Here is an 18,829-nt window from a genome sequence, read left to right as displayed (position 1 = left end):
TCACAACACAGCTCGATGTTGTCCTACTTGTGTTGTTGTCCAACAAATATCTGGCCCCATATATCTCTAGTTCGATGCTATCCTTTCTAGAACTTTAAAAACATTTCCTGCTACTTAGGTCAAGATAACAGAGTTGAAAACATTGAAACTGGAGCACACGATTAACTGTTCTATTTTTCTCTATGCCATGTGGTGTGTTCGATTAGTCAAGTTAAGATAGGAAACAATCACAAAGGTGAATATATACAACAAGGTTTGCCGATGATACTGGGATATTGGATTGTTTATAACAATTTGAAAACTTAATATCCTATCAGGCATACCACAGGGGCAGGAAAAGTATATAATAAAGAAAATATATGTCCCCACGGAAACTTTAGCGCGTCCTCCAGTGTTTCTTTCAGACATTTTTTTTATCGAGGAGGGGGGGGGGGGTTGGTGAAACTTTGGCGGGAAGGGGCGGATAGAAATTTCCAGCGGTTAAATAAACTCAGCCCGTCCCCGTTTGTCCCCCGTGCCTCGTCCACGCCTTCTTTCAACCCCCCCCCCCTTTCAAAAGTCTAAAATAAGTCCTGAATAATACCATGATGTCCACCTGATTGGCAACCATCTTGTTTAAAACATTTCACATCACAAATGACAGGACTGAGAGTTGTATTGATGTAATTTTACAACCAGTTTACAAATTTTTACACCGCAGCCACATGAATATCCAATTATTACCTTATTTGTAAATTGTAACAATCATTCAACATTGATTGTCTTACAGTTAACACCAATGAACTATCTTACAAGTATAACCCATGACATCTAATGATCCTTCCTACAATGATCCTTCCTACAATGACCTATACTACAATGACCTATCCTATAATGATGACCTATCTCACAATAACCTATACTAAATTGACCTATACTAAAATGACCTATCCTACAATAACAGCATCAGGAGAAACTTGAAATATAATCCCATTTCCAGCATCCAGATTTACACGCGAAAGGTCGACCTGTTGACCCACCTTGACCTCCTTCACACCTGTAACATAAATGAACAAGGTCATCAATTAGTTTCATGAACTAAATGGTCAATTAAACTTTTTAACTTTCTTGGCCATACCACTATTTACAATACGACTCTTGATACCATTGCTGACCATACCACTCTTGACCATAATACAAGACCATACCACTCTAGATAATAAAAAACTTGACCACCATACCATTCTTGACCATGCCACACTAGACCATACCACACTTGACACTTAACAAACTTTGCAAACTTTATTTACAATACACGCAGACAGCGTTCTTACGTTTTTGTTTTTATAACTTCGTTTTAATATTTTTATACCTAAAACATCTAAAGGCCAAATATGTGGTGTCTGTGTGTTTGATGTGTTTTATGTTTTAAAATAAAACTTGACTGTATTAGAAATTAATCGTTTTATATTAAAATGTTGGATACATATGTTATACCTGGTGACGTAACCACTGCCTGCGCCATTAGCCCGCCAAATGACGTCATGTCCACTGTCGTCTGCTGACCAAAGTTTAAAACCACCAGAAACTTCTCGGCGCCAAGATGTCTGATGTAAGACACAATGTTGCTGTCCACGGTGGCCTCCTGCATGAGAATTAAATAACAATCTAACTATTGCAAGAAAATCAGATTACTACACAAAGAAAATATAGATTTTTGTTAAAAAAAAAGAATCAGTAGGTTACTGCACAGGCCACGAAAAATGATTTCATGAGCCACTCGTTACTGATGCAATGTACCTAATGGTTTCGACGACAATATAGATTACAAATGAAATTTTAAGCTGCCTTTATACATAACGTTACTAAAACAGACTGCAACCATTAGGCGAGAAACCAATGGAGAAAATGGGCCAGGGGCGACAACTCTAGATTACCTCGAACACTCCTTGTAAAAACACTGGGTTTTTTCTTAACGTAGTCAGCTGTTTGTATAGTTGTAGGCTGGACTGTCGGCTGCTGTCGGACTCTGTCTACAGAAGGTATATACATACATGTGTAGTTACATATATATTCAACTGTTTACAATGAGAGACAAACCTGTAGTAAGGATGCAGATAATTTATTAATAGCTGTTCGATTATTGTAAAAGTGCAATGTTTTTATCTGACGAAGACCTAGTACCTGAACATTCAGCAAGGTGTAGTTATTGGAAAAGTTTTTATGTTTTTATCTGACGAAGACCTAGTACTTGAACATACAGCAAGGTGTAGTTATTGGAAAAGTGCAATGTTTTTATCTGACGAAGACCTAGTACCTGAACATTCAGCAAGGTGTAGTTATTGGAAAAGTGCAATGTTTTTATCTGACGAAGACCTAGTACCTGAACATTCAGCAAGGTGTAGTTATTGGAAAAGTGCAATGTTTTTATCTGACGAAGACCTAGTACCTGAACATTCAGCAAGGTGTAGTTATTGGAAAAGTGCAATGTTTTTATCTGACGAAGACCTAGTACCTGAACATTCAGCAAGGTGTAGTTCTCAGCTAGAGGCAGCCAGGTAGAGTTGCCGGTCGTAAAGCCGGCTGTTGTGTCGTTCGTCCATTGCATCGGCGTTCTTTCCGGGTCCCGGGAGAATTCCGTGTAGCGGTTCTAAGATACAGGTAGTGGTTAGGCTTAGAGTTAGGGTCAAAGGCCCATACGAGGGTTAGGATGAGGGGTATTCTACGGTAAACAGGCATAGTTATCCTGCACGTCTAAAGAGTTCATACCTCTATCACTCTAAAGGAGTTAAATGTCTCACACTTTAGAGATTAAAAAATTTTTGAAAAATGCGAAAAATTTGAATGTTCAGCCCCCATGGGACTACTGTCTCCCCCCCCCCCCCCCTCCTCGACTCACCGGGCCAAAGTTCAGCCCCCACGGGTCAACTGTCTCCTCCCACGTGATGTTCGCCTGCAGCATGCCCAGCTCCTCCCCGTAGTAGGTGGTGGGCGTGCCCCAGAGGGTCAGCACTAGCATGTTGTACACGTCCACGTACCTGGCGCCGTTCCTGGCACTCACACGTGGGTTGTCATGGTTACCAAGCTGGGGTGGGGAGATGTAAAAAATTAGCAAGTTAAAAAAACATTACCACGGACACTCTACATGACAGTCATCTCATGACAGTCATCTCATGACAGTCATCTCATGACAGTCATCTCATGACAATCATCTCATGACAGTCATCTCATGACAGTCATCTCACGTTCATTCACAGCAAGTGGAGCGGGTGCGCTTGTGTCGCTTTATGTTTACAATTCCAAACTGTAAATGTCATAAAAACAACGTTTTGTTTTTTTAAATACACCAAAGATAAAATCCTGCATACTTGACAGTGTTTTGTTTGAGTTTTGTTGTTCTCTATTTGTATTGCTGTTGTTCTCTACTTGTGTTGCTGTTCTTGTCATTATTTGGTTAGCGTTTTGGGTCGAGGGTAATTTCAGAATTTAATTTTAGGTCAGTGCAAGTTTCATAGTTCGGGTTACGGTTAGAGTCCCCATACGAGCAGAACCTTATAACAGATCTGATCTGCTGATGACTTGATAAAGCACTGACTACACTGCCGTTTTAGTTTATTGACCTTTTTATATTGTAACCGCTACAATAAATCTCAAGGGTTGTAAGCCGAGTCTTCTAACACCTCTACGTGCACCAATTCCATGATGGTGTTGTTTGCTGCTCATGTTGTGATGGTGTCGGATAATTGTGTTGGCATTTGCAGCAAACGTACTAGCGATACTACTCAAAAGTTAAAAGTTAAAGTTTCCCCTTCAAACCTGACGGTCTATGGGGCAAGTGAAGTAGAGTTCACTTTTTCTGTGACTTACACTACTCCAAGCTGTCTTTAAATTTTCAGACATGCCATGTAACCATTAGAGCTAGCTGTACTCAGCAAATAAATTAAAAACCAAAATAAGTCAGATGTAGCTCTTGTAAACCATTTTACCACAAAGTTTGGCCATTTCCCTTGCGTCAAGTTCCCGTATTCCGCCATGACAGTCTGGAATATTTCTCGTGACGTCGGTGGCCGGTTCATATCGATGAAGTCAAAGTTGAAGGGGTTGCCCGCCCCTTGGGCGTAGAGGGCGTTGCGAATCTCATGGGTGGCATACGTCTCCAGAACCATATATCTAGATAAAACCAAAAATAGCATGTAAAAACAACGTAAATCTGGATATAACAAATAAAAGTATATAAAAAACAGATTCCTGGAATGGAATATTTTCACATGTTTCCCTGTAACATTTGAATCTATTTATGCTGTAACTGTTCAAGCTACAGCCCATGTAATATTGTAGTCAATTTCTATTGTCGTATACAAATATTTAGGTAACAGTAAATGCCTCATTTTTTTAAAAAATTGCCCTCTTTTATATGTCAATGCCTGTATTTGTCAATTTGTCGATATTTCATAATAACCAACCTCATGTACCATTTGAAACCCCATTTACCCCATGATTACCCATCACATATAACATTTTACACCCAAGATGCCCAAACTTGTCTGTAATCTGTTCTACCTCTCTAGACCGTCCTTGTTTGTGTACTCAGCCAAAATATCGTACCAGCCTTTCAAGATAGGAGCAATCTCAGGCTGGTTCAGGGTGTAGATATGGTCCAAGTAGTCTTCCTGGAACTTTACACAGAAAGAAGGATATAGTTACATTTATAGTCTAGCATGTGTTGACTTAGGGTTACATAGATAAATGGGGGTGGTGGCACTAGCGGAGTAACTTCTGAACTATGTAGCTTTAACAAACAAAAAAACAACAGAAGATTATATATATATATATATATATATATATATATATATATATATATATATATATATATATATATATATATATATATATATATATATATATATATATATATAATTCTCTTCTTCGAGCCGTTAGAAAACAAGCTGCAAACGCTCTCCCTACCTCCCCACCCCTACATGGTTTTAGTGAGCTGTGTTCACTCTAAATGTTTACAAGCAGAGCCAACGATTTTAAACGTAGGGGGGGGGGGGGGAGGGGGGAGGGAAGGAAGGGGGGGGGTTATGGTCCTTTACGAGCTACTTATAGTGTTTTAAAGAAATATTTTCAGTGTCAGCGTTGGTACTGTCGAATTCACAAATTATGAATTATTGAAAATTAGAAACAACTAAATAGCGGCGTATGTTATGCCGCGGGCCGGCTCGTATATATATAATTCTCTTCTTCGAGCCGTTAGAAAACAAGCTGCAAACGCTCTCCCTACCTCCCCACCCCTACATGGTTTTAGTGAGCTGTGTTCACTCTAAATGTTTACAAGCAGAGCCAACGATTTTAAACGTAGGGGGGGGGGGGGAGGGGGGGAGGGGGGGGGGAGGGGGGGAGGGGGGGGAGGGAAGGAAGGGAGGGGGTTATGGTCCTTAACGAGCTACTTATAGTGTTTTAAAGAAATATTTTCAGTGTCAGCGTTGGTACTGTCGAATTCACAAATTATGAATTATTGAAAATTAGAAACAACTAAATAGCGGCGTATGTTATGCCGCGGGCCGGCTCGTATATATAATTCTCTTCTGGGAGCCGTTAGAAAACAAGCTGCAAGCGCCTCCTTGCAGTCCCCTCTCTTTCTCTCTATCACTACCACCCCCACCCCACCCCAACATTGTCTGGTGAGCTGTGTTCACGCTGTTTACATTTTACAATCATAGAGACGGGTTTGGTGACGGCTATTAGGGGCAGATAATTTAGTTTGAAACGATTTTAAACTTAGAGGAGGTAACTAAGAGGAGGCTGCTTTCACGTGGGGGGGGGAGGGGGGTTTAGTGTTTTTAAGCAAATATTTTCAGTGGCAGCATTGGTACTGTCGAATTCACAAATTATAAATTACTGAAAAGTAGAAAAAAAAAACAACTAAATAGCGGCGTATGATACGCAGCGGGTCGGCTCGTATATATATATATATATATATATATATATACTTACTGGTGGCACGTCCTTGCCTGACAAGGGTTCGTTTAAAGAACGGTTGGCGGCCGTCAGGATTGCGGTGATGGCGTCGGCACGGAACCCATCGACGCCAAGGTCAAGCCAGAAGCGGAGGAGACTCTGGTCAAGTAATGAATTAACACTGTCATTGGGTCAACACTGTCATTGGGTCAACACTGTCATTGGGTCAACATTGTCATTGGGTCAACATTGTCATTGGGTCAACACTGTCATTGGGTCAACATTGTCATTGGGTCAACACTGTCATTGGGTCAACATTGTCATTTGGTCAACACTGTCATTGGGTCAACACTGTCATTGGGTCAACACTGTCATTGGGTCAACGCTGTCATTGGGTCAACGCTGTCATTGGGTCAACACTGTCATTGGGTCAACACTGTCATTGGGTCAACACTGTCATTGGGTCAACACTGTCATTGGGTCAACACTGTCATTAGCCCAATGTCATTATCAACACTCGCGTTAGGTATAATGTTGGATACATACTGGCGTTTCGTCAAATATATAGAGCTTTATTGAAAACCTAAACTACCAATTTCCGTAGCTCTAAGTTTCCAATAAACCTACCACACCTTTAGCTCCCACTCGACATAAGAGTTCCTGTGGTTAAGCTCCGGAGCTTCCTTAATGAAGACGTGGTAATAAAACTGTTGTCTCTGGTCGTTCCACTGCCACGCCGAGCCCCCAAATATGGAAAGCTGGGGAGATTTTAAGGGAAAACTTATTAATTAGCCCTAGCCCTAGCCCTAGCCCTAGCCCTAGCCCTAGCCCTAGCCCTAGCCCTAGCCCTAGCCCTAGCCCTAGCCCTAGCCCTAGCCCTAGCCCTAGCCCTAGCCCTAGCCCTAGCCCTAGCCCTAGCCCTAGCCCTAGCCCTAGCCCTAGCCCTAGCCCTAGCCCTAGCCCTAGCCCTAGCCCTAGCCCTAGCCCTAGCCCTAGCCCTAGCCCTAGCCCTAGCCCTAGCCCTAGCCCTAGCCCTAGCCCGATGCCCTAGCCCTAGCCCTAGCCCTAACCCCCTCCCGCCTCCCCTTGACCACACCCCAACTGACCCAGTTGTTGGGCGGGGTCCTGGTGCCGTTGTCCAGCAGACGACCATCGTCCCAGACGTAGAAGTCTGTGTACTTCCCTTCCCGCCTGACGCTCTTCTGGAACCAGACGTGCTGGTCACTCGTGTAGCCGGGCACAAAGTCAACGATCAGCTTCAGACCTATGGATAGAAGTAACAGCCTCGGGTCTGAAGAAGGTTATGGAGTCCACCACACTGACCTTTTCGTCATACTTTTGAGTCATGCTGGCATTAACGTTTTAAAATACTGACCTTTGTCGTGAACCGCTTGTACAAGGTCTTTGAAGTCGCCAAGATCTCCGAAAATCGGGTCGATGTCTCCGGCGTCCGAACAGTCATAGCCGAAATCTTTCATGGGAGATCTACAGACGGGACTCAACCAGACGCAGTCGATGCCGAGGTCGACGAGATAATCCAGCTTGGAGATTATTCCTGCAGACAGTACACATGTACTCAGACGTTGCGGGTCAGCTTTTTGAACTAGCTGTAGACTGGGTTTAGTGACGGAGCACGGTCATATTACGTCACATAATTCGTATATCTTCCACTGTTCCGTGACGTAACTCATGTGTAGATAGGAAATATAATGACGTAAGTCACGTGAAGATAGGACACGGGTGTGACAATGATCACGCAAAGTCGTCGTCACACAAATCATGAACTCTACTTCATCTCCTTCTAGGATGACAGTATCCTGCACTAGTGATCTAAGACAACACTCATCGTTTTTTTTTTGTAAAGTCAATCATATTTCTCATGTGTGTTCATAACAATTTTAAACTTTGTTGTCTTAGTTATCTTTGGTTGCTTTCAGTATAAGTTAATTTACCTATATGCACGGTGCACATAGAGGGATGGCGTGGTCTGACGGTAGAGTCCTCGACTACAAACCTGAAAGCCTCGATATCGGACCCCAGGCTGGAGTAAGTTGGATGTCAATGTGTCCACCTAGCATTGACACGTATATGACTGGCTATCGTTATGGAAAGAAAGGCGACTGGGCTTAGTGCTGACCACACTATCGCTTCTTATGCTGAGGTCACAGAGACAGGTGATGTTGACTTCATCGGGGTAGTGGATCGCCGGGTCTGAAAGGGTGGCTTTTAGTGTTTCTTCCAGGCATCTCTTGGTGAGGGGGGGGGGGGGAGCGGCTCCTCTACCGCCCCCACCCCCCGAATGAAAAGGAATTTATATAGAAAATATATACTTTTAACAGTGTCTGCCCCCACCCCCACCCCAAGGAAATTTTAGTCCACCCTCGCTCCCACCGAAAATTTCAAGTGCCCCCCCCCTTCCCCCCCCCCCCCCCCCCCCCCAGGAGAAAAAAGTTTGGAAGAAACACTGGTGGCTTTACCTTTCGCGTATGGTTAATATCTACAATGTGGCTAAATTTTGAACTTACCTCTGGTACTAATATCAACAATTTGGCTACATTTTGAACTTACCTGTGGTATTTATATCAACAATGTGGCTAAATTTTGAACTTACCTGTGGTATTTATATCAACAACGTGCCAAAGTTTTGTACCTACCTCTGATGTCCCCTACACCATCACCGTCCGAGTCTTTGAATGACCTGGGGTAGATCTGGTAGAAGACAGCTTTCTGCCACCAGGTCAGGTTCTGGCTGGCATCAGGGGTCACTATGACCCTGTCATCGGCTGACCTACTTACATAATAACCGTTAGCCGATTGGACGAAAACAACAAACGTTGAAAACACCAGGACGGTTAAGAGAATCTGGTGAGTAGATTTCATTGTCCACGCTGGGTTTCGTTCCCTGGCCACTGAAGATCTGAATTTTAATGTTTGTAGTATAAAAACAAACGCACTACAAACTCGATACAACGCACTACTATATAGTCCTACTTGTGCTGATGTCCTACAACTATATAGTCCTACTTGTGCTGATGTCCTACAACTATATAGTCCTACTTGTGCCGATGTCTTAAATAACTGTGGCTCTACTTATCTTAAGCCTATCTTTTCTAGAACTTTGTACGATTTCCTTAGAGAAAGTTTAAGATAAAGAAAGCCCATTAAAACTATTGTCGCACACAATTAATTCCTTTATCTCGTGTGTGTGCTGTGTGTTGGATTATTTAGATCAACTCATGAAACAATGACAAAGGTGAATATATAGAACAACACGAATAATCACAAAGGTGAATATATAGAACAACACGAATAATCACAAAGGTGAATATGTAGAACAAAGCTTGCCGTTGCTATCAGTTCTTATGCCTTTGTCATAACAGTTTGATCACTCAATATCCAAATGAGTTTCTTCCAGGTATATGTCAGTGGGGGGGGGGGGGGAGGGAGGGGGGTACAAAAAGTGAAGCACAATAGATAATTTATTTAAAAAATATATAATTTAAAAAGTGTCCAACACCTTCCGGAAGTTTTTAGTTTGACACGAGGGTCAGGGGCTTAGTTTGACACTAATGTGTCACGATACGACATGGGCTTTGATTGAAATAAAAGATTTCTCATGTATTTCTTATATATTTCTCATGTATACTTCTACGCGTCTAACACCCACGCTGTTAAAAATTGAAACAAACAATCGTTTTGTTTCTGCATTTTTTTTTATTAAAACACTACCAACAAGATGTGTAACATGTAAACACTTCAGTTGTTCTAACGTACAACATAACTAGCTCTACATATAAGTATAATAGCAGCAAAACCAACATAAGACTAACAGCTGTTCATCTCTACACAGAAGCACAGCCAACGCATACAGCATATCAACGTTACAACATAAAGTAAAATATACAAATGTTAAAACATATAGTAACATATGAACTCTTCTTCCGTTAGACAGTAACTGTAACATTCCTCGGGGTCAATTTATTCACTTGTGAGGAAGAAGAGGACTCACGGTTCGTTAATAAATACAGTAGAATTTAAGATTTTAACAACATATTATATCATAGCTTACTTTTAATATAAATGCAATAGCACTCAGACTGTTAAAATTATAAAACACTTTATACAGAAAGTAAGCAATTGACACTAGTATTCTCAAATTGTGGTTTCTCTCTAGTAGCCTATACAGAAATTAAAATTTACGTAACATAATTATACAATGTAAATAAACTTTTTTATAAGCATATTTGTTCATGCATGGTTTTTTTACTTTCTCGTATATACGAAGTATAGAGAAAGTCTTGTAATCGTGCAAAAAAAAAAATCGAGATTTTTACAAATCTCGACGTTTCACACCTCACTGATACGGAAAAACATAATTTTGCAATCTTGTCCGTATGTCTGTGTGTCTGTCTGTGTGTCTGTGTGTCTGTCTGTCCGTGTGTAAACACGATAACTTGAGAACCGTTACAGCTAGGTTGATGAAATTTCATATATAAGTATTTTATCAAAATCGTAGATCCGTATCAACTTTTGAGCGATTTCCGATAACCGGAAGTGGTACTTTTCCTACTTTGAATTTTTCAAAAGCCTATAACTTGAGTACTATTTCAGATAGATAAATGAAATTTCATATGTAAGTAAAAGATCTAATTCTCTACCTTCTATCAAATTTTGAGTCATTTCCGTTAACTGGAAGTAGTACTTTACGCTACTTCCGATTTCTCAAAAAACTAATGTAAATTTTAAAAGTAATAATAATATTGCGCACCATTATGCGCTTTTTTATTTGGCGTTCACTTGGTGTGCAATTAATTTGTCTACGATATTTTATTCTATTTTTAAAACTTTAAGTATTTAAAATGGATTAAAAATCATGTCTATAGCCCGAGTTCCCATCCCCTGTTATTTTATATAAGAATATTCGAGAAAGTTTAGGGGAGATCACTTCCGGTTTATTAATCAAAATATGTACGTCATTACTTGCTTAGAAAAGGAACATCTTCAAAATACAGAAAAAGCAACAAAGTCAGCATTTGAAACATCACATTTTACAGCAAAATGACACAATACTGGTCAAATTGAAAAAACATGTGAATATCAATTGTGGTTTGGTTCATAAATGACGTCATGTAGTTTTGACCGATTGATGGTCATCTTCCCTCCACCAATCCCAGCTCCCACACAATATCCCTTATCCCTGCTCATAGAGAAAATCCCATATCCCTGCTCCTACACACATCAAATTTGGCAACACAATTATCTATTATACCAAAAATCTTATTAAGAGTGTATTTCATCTTTTAAAATAGAACAACATAATATGCCTTGCATGAAAGTTTCATTGAAACCCTACCTCCCCTCTCTTACCCCGTGTCACACATCGTCACAACAATTTGACATCAGTTATTATTATGACTCCAGTGTGTCCCCTGTCATATTATGACACCTGACATTTAGGTTACACCTGTCATAAAGTTACATTGTATGTTGTCTGTCACACTGCTACACCTCGCTGACATTCTGTGACGTCTGACTGACAAATGGCACCTCCTCCTCCGCCGTACCCTCCAGCTCATCTGCGGGTATGTAAAAATTTACCAGGCGTACATTTCATGCGGCAGCTCATGTGATACGAGAAGGTGAGCACTAACAATGTAATACCTGATCTTTGTGTTATAAAAAATGTACTAGGCCTATATTTCATGCGGCAGCTCATGTGATACGATCAGGTGAGCACTATCAAGGTAATACCTGATCTTTGTGTTATAGGATCAAGTCTTACACAGTTAAACGTACTGCATGTATCAATGTAACATTAGCAAACATACATTCTAATTTAACTACCATATTGCGATTTTGTTGTTGTGTAAATGTTTAAGTAACTTTAACTAAACCGAATATGAAAAGAGAAGTACGTCATTGATGGCGTGAGAAGGGAACTCAGATATGCCCGGGGGTGGGGCGGGGGGGGGGGGGGGGTAACAAGTTAGTTAAACAATTTTTTTAAAAAGTGTACCAATGTGACACTGACCTTGAGCTGTCTGGTGTGACATGGCCTCAGCTATCGTTGAGTACACCGGCACGTGCTTCAAGGTCACGTTCTGTAGCTGGTCAATGACCCGGCCCTGTGGGGACAAGACAGAAGACACTGAGACAAGACAGAAGACACTGAGACAAGACAGAAGACACTAAGACAAGACAGAAGACACTGAGACAAGACAGAAGACACTGAGACAAGACAGAAGACACTGAGACAAGACACTGAGACAAGACAGAGTACACTGAGACAAGACAGAAGACACTGAGACAAGACAGAAGACACTGAGACAAGACACTGAGACAAGACAGAGTACACTGAGACAAGACAGAAGACACTGAGACAAGACAGAAGACACTGAGACAAGACAGAAGACACTGAGACAGGACAGAAGACACAGAGACAAGACAGAAGACACTGAGACAAGACAGAAGACACTGAGACAAGACAGAAGACACTGAGACAAGACACTGAGACAAGACAGAGGACACTGAGACAAGACACTGAGACAAGACACTGAGACAAGACAGAAGACACTGAGACAAGACAGAAGACACTGAGACAAGACAGAAGACACTGAGACAAGACACTGAGACAAGACACTGAGACAAGACACTGAGACAAGACAGAAGACACTGAGACAAGACAGAAGACACTGAGACAAGACAGAAGACACTGAGACAAGACACTGAGACAAGACAGAAGACACTGAGACAAGACAGAAGACACTGAGACAAGACACTGAGACAAGACAGAAGACATTGAGACAAGACACTGAGACAAGACAGAAGACACTGAGACAAGACAGAAGACACTGAGACAAGACAGAGGACACTGAGACAAGACAGAAGACTCTGAGACAAGACACTGAGACAAGACAGAAGACACTGAGACAAGACAGAAGACACTGAGACAAGACAGAAGACACTGAGACAAGACAGAAGACACTGAGACAAGACATTGAGACAAGACAGAAGACATTGAGACAAGACATTGAGACAAGACAGAAGACATTGAGACAAGACATTGAGACAAGACACTGAGACAAGACAGAAGACACTGAGACAAGACAGAAGACACTGAGACAAGACAGAAGACACTGAGACAAGACAGAAGACACTGAGACAAGACATTAAGACACTGAGACAAGACAAGACAGAAGACACTGAGACAAGACAGAAGACACTGAGACAAGACACTGAGACAAGACAGAAGACACTGAGACAAGACACAGAGACAAGACAGAAGACACTGAGACAAGACAGAAGACACTGAGACAAGACAGAAGACACTGAGACAAGACAGAAGACCCTGAGACAAGACATTGAGACAAGACAGAAGACATTGAGATAAGACATTGAGACAAGACAGAAGACATTGAGACAAGACATTGAGACAAGACACTGAGACAAGACAGAAGACACTGAGACAAGACAGAAGACACTGAGACAAGACAGAAGACACTGAGACAAGACAGAAGACACTGAGACAAGACAGAAGACACTGAGACAAGACAGAAGACACTGAGACAAGACAGGAGTACTAAGACAAAACAGCGAGACATGAAAGAAGACATTGTGAAAAGAGACACATAAACTATATAAACTAGATATAGTTACAAAAACACCTTAACTCTACTCCATCTGCCCTACTAACCGCCACGTCTCATGTAACGTTACCTGTGGGCTGGCCAAGAGCAGCTTCACCCCGTGATGGCCACAGTCAGTGGCCAAGGTCTCTAGAGATTGGATGGCCGTGTAGTCCAGGTCAGTCAGCCTCTCCAGGTTCAGGAGAATCCATTGCGGCTTTTTACCTGCAAGACAGGATTGTGTTCACACCTTCTTCTTCTTCTTCTTCGTTCTTATTTGTAAAATAATGGATGAAATTTCCTCCAAGACAATATTACGTATCAACATTTATGCGTCATATGGCCCGTTGACTCCGACTTCAGTCTGCGTTTCTTTCTAGATGTACTTCCATAGCCTTTGTCCGCCAAAGAACAAAGAAGGAAGCAGATGTTTGATTTTGGAGTTGTCTCTCCTAGATGGAGTGTCGTCCCCAGCAACCCCCAGTTGGTATTCGCCCCTGACGGGTCATGATGAGTAACGTAAAGATCACAGCAAGTGACGTTACTGTCACTGAGAGTGACGTAAAGGTCACAATAAGTTATGTTATTGCTCAAGGTAATGATGTTATTGTCACTAAAATAAACTTTAAATAAATTTACCGACAACACTAGCCATTTATGATAACCACATTAATTAATTTAATGTTTCAATTATCATTCTTTACTAGTTAAATATTTAAGGTTTTTATTAATGCCTTAAGGAACTATAATTATTTTTATATTAAATATATTTATTTTGCTACAATGAGTTTCTAAGTACAGACTTAGACTATTGTGTATATTTAACACTTTTTGTCAGGTCACCCCCTGCCCTCCCCCACACCACCCCCATACCTTTACGACGCAAAGTATCATTATCATAATTTTAATTTTTAAAAAACCTTCCAAAGTTTTGTCCAAGACTTGACTCTCCATGTGCTCCGCGGCGGGGAAGTTCAGCCCCTGCAGGGGTGTGACGATAAGGAAGCCACGCCCACTGGTGAACTAGTGAGAAAAATGTTTGAAATAAACGATAAAACGATAGATGTATCAGTTGATGAATAAGTGATGGCAGATGAAAGCATTAGATAGAAACATGTACAAATGAAACTTGATAGAGTTACAAATATTAATGAACTTTGGATGAAAATAAAACTATTGGTAAAAGTGTATGAAAATGAAAATATAGATGAAAGTTGATGAAAATAAAACTATTGAAGAAAGTTGATGACAGTAAAAGTATTAACAAAAGTTGATAAAGCGTACAACGAACTGACTTGAAATTTAGGTCGGGCCAGCGGGTAGAGCAACAACACCAGGGAGACGCCTTTGCCGATCAGAATACCGTACTGTGGACAATAAAGGTACATCCTCACGTTGTTTACATAGCCTGCAGTGTTACAGGTCTAAATATAGACAGAAGTGTACGCAGTGGAGGGGGGGAGAGGGGGCAATAGTCTCACGTATATATATATATATATATATATATATATATATATATATATATATATATATATATATATATATATATATATATATATATATATATATATTAGACATACAAAATTAAATTAAAATTAAAAGTTAAGCTATATTTTCAATAGACTGATACAAACTTTACTATTGGAACTGTACAGAGGAGCGGGATATGTACTGGGGTTTTGACGCTGCTTCTTTCAGTCCATATTTCTATTGAATGACAGTTGTATCGCTTGTCGGCTATTGTTAAAATAACCTTTTCCACTTTCTCGAATACGAAGTAATCGTGCAAAAAAAAAATCGATTTTTTTGCAATTCTCGACGTTTTACAACTCCCTGAGTCGGAAAAGCATAGTTTCTCTGTGTGTGTATGTGTGTGTGTGTGTTTGTGCGTGTAGGTGTCTGTATGTCTGTGTGTGTCTGTGAACACGATAACTTGAGTACCGGTTGATGAAATTTCATATATAAGTATTATATCAAAATCATAGATCCTTACCAACTTTTGAGCGATTTCCGATAACCGGAAGTGGAACTTTTTCTACTTTGAATTTTTCAAAAGCCTATAAATTGAGTACTATTTCAGACAGATACATTAAATTTCATATGTAAGTTAAAGATCTAATTCTCTACCTTCTATCCAATTTTTGAGTAATTTTTGTTGATCGAAGTAATAATTTACGCTATTTCCGTTTTATCAAAAGACGATTGTGAATTTATAAAGTACTAATAATATTCCGCACTATTATGCACATTTTATTTGGCGCTAACTTGGTGTGCAATTCTTTTTTCTACGAGATTTTATTCTATTTTAAAAAGTTTAAGTATTTAAAATGGATTTAAAATATTGTTTATATCCCGAGTTGCCATCCCCTGTTGTTTCATATAAGCATATTTGAGAAAGTTTAGGGGAGATCACTCCCGGTTTATTTTTTATATCATTTAAACATTATACGACTATCCTAATATATAAAAGCCCATGTGCGCACTTCTCTCTATCTCTCTCTCTCTCTCTCTCTCTCTCTCTCTTCACCCCATGCGAATGGCTATCTCTGTTTTTGTCAATGATCAGATCACTGAGTAACTAATAGATATATCCGCACTTCCTGTGTGGATCGGCCGACTAACTCAATGATAATTGCTCCGTCTCTAAGCAGTTTGAATCTATAAATAGAATAACAAAAGGAAGGAAACGAAATTTTAAACTGATTTCCGCCATTAAAAAAATAACATGAAACCTACAGTTCACGACACATCGCATAGGAATTTAAAATAAATATTAGGCCTATAGGTTTAATACATAGTGCATAGAATATAGAAATTTAGATCTAGTGTTCTGGTTAGTAGTTATTTCATGTTTATTAGAATATAGTCTAGAATCTAATCATACGGCTGCATAAAAAGAAAGTTTGAAGGAAATAGAATAGGAATCTAGAGAAGCGGAGGTAAGAAGGTTAAATTAGTAATTTACATGATTTTTATTGTAGTTTAACTGTTTGTTAGGCCCAATTATTAAATCTTTAGATCAGAGGTCCAGCTTGATCATGTGTGGTATCTATTGTGGTGCATTGGAATGAAAAGCCCACATACTTAAATATAGAATCTAGTAGGCCTATACTATAACTGTACTGCCCTATACTTTAAATTTGTTGCCACAAGAAAAAAGCCTATTTACTATTAGGCCTATTAGTTATAATTTAATTAAATTGAAATATTTGATTATCTTTATAGTTTATAGTGAATGCATGCTAATGAGCATTATTCAAGCTGCTGTTATATTTAGGCTCATAGGCCTATATACTCTATAGCTTAGGCTATATACTATAGACTATATATTATATACCAATATTGTGCATAAAACTTAAAGCATGTAAGCATACACAATAATAATTATCATTAGACCTATAGTAACTTAGACTCGTACTATTTAGTACTACTTTAATAGTACCTTTAAACTATTAGGCATAATGAAATAATGATTAATGATTTCAGTGTTTTCCGCACTCGAGAGGAAAGAGGTTGCAGGGAACTTAGAGACTAATCTTTGCCAACAAACTGGATTTCTGGTGATGACAATAGCAGCAGATAGTATGCGGCTCAGTTAATACTAAAAACAATTGATTTTACTAATTAGTGGTAAGCTCTTTTTTAAAATAATATATTATAACATGGTATCGCAAAGGTTCAGGTTGTCCAATAAATGGTAATTAGAGTCAGGTTTAGGACTATAGTTTAATGCTTGGTTAGTAATATGCATCAAGTTGGGAAAGACATAGAAATGGAAATACTTAGAATTTAATGTGTTCATTCGCAAACGTTACTATTTAAATTTTTTTAGGGCTGCTATTTATTGCTGAATAATAAAATCACTATACTTATCCACTATATTATGTTTAAATAAAGTGAGTTTAGATCAGTCGAGTAAATAAATTTAATAGCAAGACATAGCTAAAATTTACAATGAATATATATATATATATATATATATATATATATATATATATATATATATATATATATATATATATATATATATATATATAATTTGATTGCTATTTTATAAAAGTATGTAAATCACAGACCAAACATTACTTTGTATTGTGTCTACCACTTAACGAAAAATGCTACTACTTTGATGGATTGCACTAAATAGGGGTTAGCTTTAATTTAATAATTTGTGAGATATTCTTGCTAATCTATGTGTAAATTGCTTTTCAGGACTATGAGTGTGTGTTTGGCCATCCAGATTTTATAACTACAACTGATGTTCAATTACAAGGGATATTAATCAGTCTCCGTGGACTATACACTGTGCCTAGTTTCATCCTCAGGTAACTGTACTATAGGCATAACCCATTTTTTAAAGTAATTATTATAGCAAGAGATAGTATTGTATGTTATAATAAATATAATGGATTTTAATCAAAAATATTGTATTAATTATTGTCTTTTTTAAAATTCTAATAAATCAGTGAGTGTACAACATAGAGGGTATTATATTTGAATGATAATTGAAACACATATTGTTATAGAGCTCAAAACTATGTACTTATCTAATATAATTAATATACTGAAACAGTTTTATTGAAGCATATTATTTCATATTTTACCACACAGAGACTGATGTGTAAGCTTAAAGTAAAGACATCAAATCAAAGTATCAGCCATCAAGAGGGTAAATATTGATAGTCTAATTCATTAATCTTCAATATGAATGAACACAATTTTAAATCTATAATCTTTGCTGATAATGTTTGTTTCTTGTTATTCATCATGTTCAGTGCTTTATCTTTTCAAAGTAATTAGTTATAGTTAAGAAATATTAGAGATAGTAATATAAATTTGTAATTTATTTTTCCTGCAAGTTCCACAAAAGAAAGTATCAAAATATTTTGCCTTTATTTCATTTACAGAAAAACATTCAAATCATATTGTGATACACAAGTCAAGCAAGTCTGACCAGCATTTTGATACAGGCCAAGAAAAAGCTGGATACTTGATTGGAAGGGTCGCACAAAAAACATGGGTTATCACTAGGGAAACAAGCTCGCAATACAGTTCACTGTTAGGACAGCAAGCCAAATACTTCTAAACTTATTTGAATCATTTTTGCTGTTTATTATAATTCATCCAATTGTCTTATTAAATAAATAAATTTTTATATATACACAATTCCTAATATAGAATTTCTAAAAATGTTTTATTATAATATTTAAAAATGAAACAAACATGTTCCCAGAACACAGCCACATAATGTCAACATGTTCCCA

The 18,829-nt window shown here is 38.7% G+C and overlaps 2 protein-coding genes and 1 long non-coding RNA gene across 3 annotated transcripts in view; 1 reads left to right on the top strand and 2 right to left on the bottom strand.

The window, feature by feature from the left end:
* Positions 1 to 920: 920 nt before the first annotated feature.
* Positions 921 to 8,879, bottom strand: LOC131940654 (maltase 1-like). The gene is made up of 12 exons (XM_059299372.1): positions 8,595 to 8,879; positions 7,316 to 7,495; positions 7,047 to 7,204; positions 6,573 to 6,698; positions 5,977 to 6,099; positions 4,540 to 4,655; positions 3,966 to 4,149; positions 2,879 to 3,064; positions 2,495 to 2,629; positions 1,917 to 2,012; positions 1,477 to 1,624; positions 921 to 1,036 (listed from the first exon to the last, which is right to left on the bottom strand). Exons 1-12 carry the CDS (start codon positions 8,818 to 8,820, stop codon positions 927 to 929), a joined length of 1,788 nt encoding a protein of 595 aa, XP_059155355.1. The 5' UTR covers positions 8,821 to 8,879; the 3' UTR covers positions 921 to 926.
* A 2,563-nt stretch (positions 8,880 to 11,442) lies between these two features.
* LOC131940624 (sodium-independent sulfate anion transporter) overlaps positions 11,443 to 18,829 on the bottom strand; it is a 29,865-nt gene continuing 22,478 nt past the window's right edge. The window contains exons 13-17 of the mRNA XM_059299332.1: positions 14,861 to 14,932; positions 14,486 to 14,588; positions 13,657 to 13,790; positions 11,972 to 12,065; positions 11,443 to 11,516 (exon numbers count right to left, since the gene is read on the bottom strand). Coding sequence (XP_059155315.1) covers positions 11,443 to 11,516; positions 11,972 to 12,065; positions 13,657 to 13,790; positions 14,486 to 14,588; positions 14,861 to 14,932 — 477 coding nt within the window. The remainder of the gene's footprint in view (positions 11,517 to 11,971; positions 12,066 to 13,656; positions 13,791 to 14,485; positions 14,589 to 14,860; positions 14,933 to 18,829) is intronic.
* Positions 17,114 to 18,701, top strand: LOC131940656 (uncharacterized). Its single transcript, XR_009386567.1, has 4 exons — positions 17,114 to 17,195; positions 17,778 to 17,890; positions 18,177 to 18,234; positions 18,473 to 18,701. It is a non-coding gene; the product is annotated as an uncharacterized LOC131940656 (long non-coding RNA).

This window comes from Physella acuta, unplaced genomic scaffold, assembly GCF_028476545.2.
Source record: "Physella acuta isolate Inbredline_101_S28 unplaced genomic scaffold, ASM2847654v3 ptg000324l, whole genome shotgun sequence".
NCBI lineage: Eukaryota > Metazoa > Mollusca > Gastropoda > Physidae > Physella > Physella acuta.
This window is presented reverse-complemented; position numbering and strand designations above follow the sequence as displayed.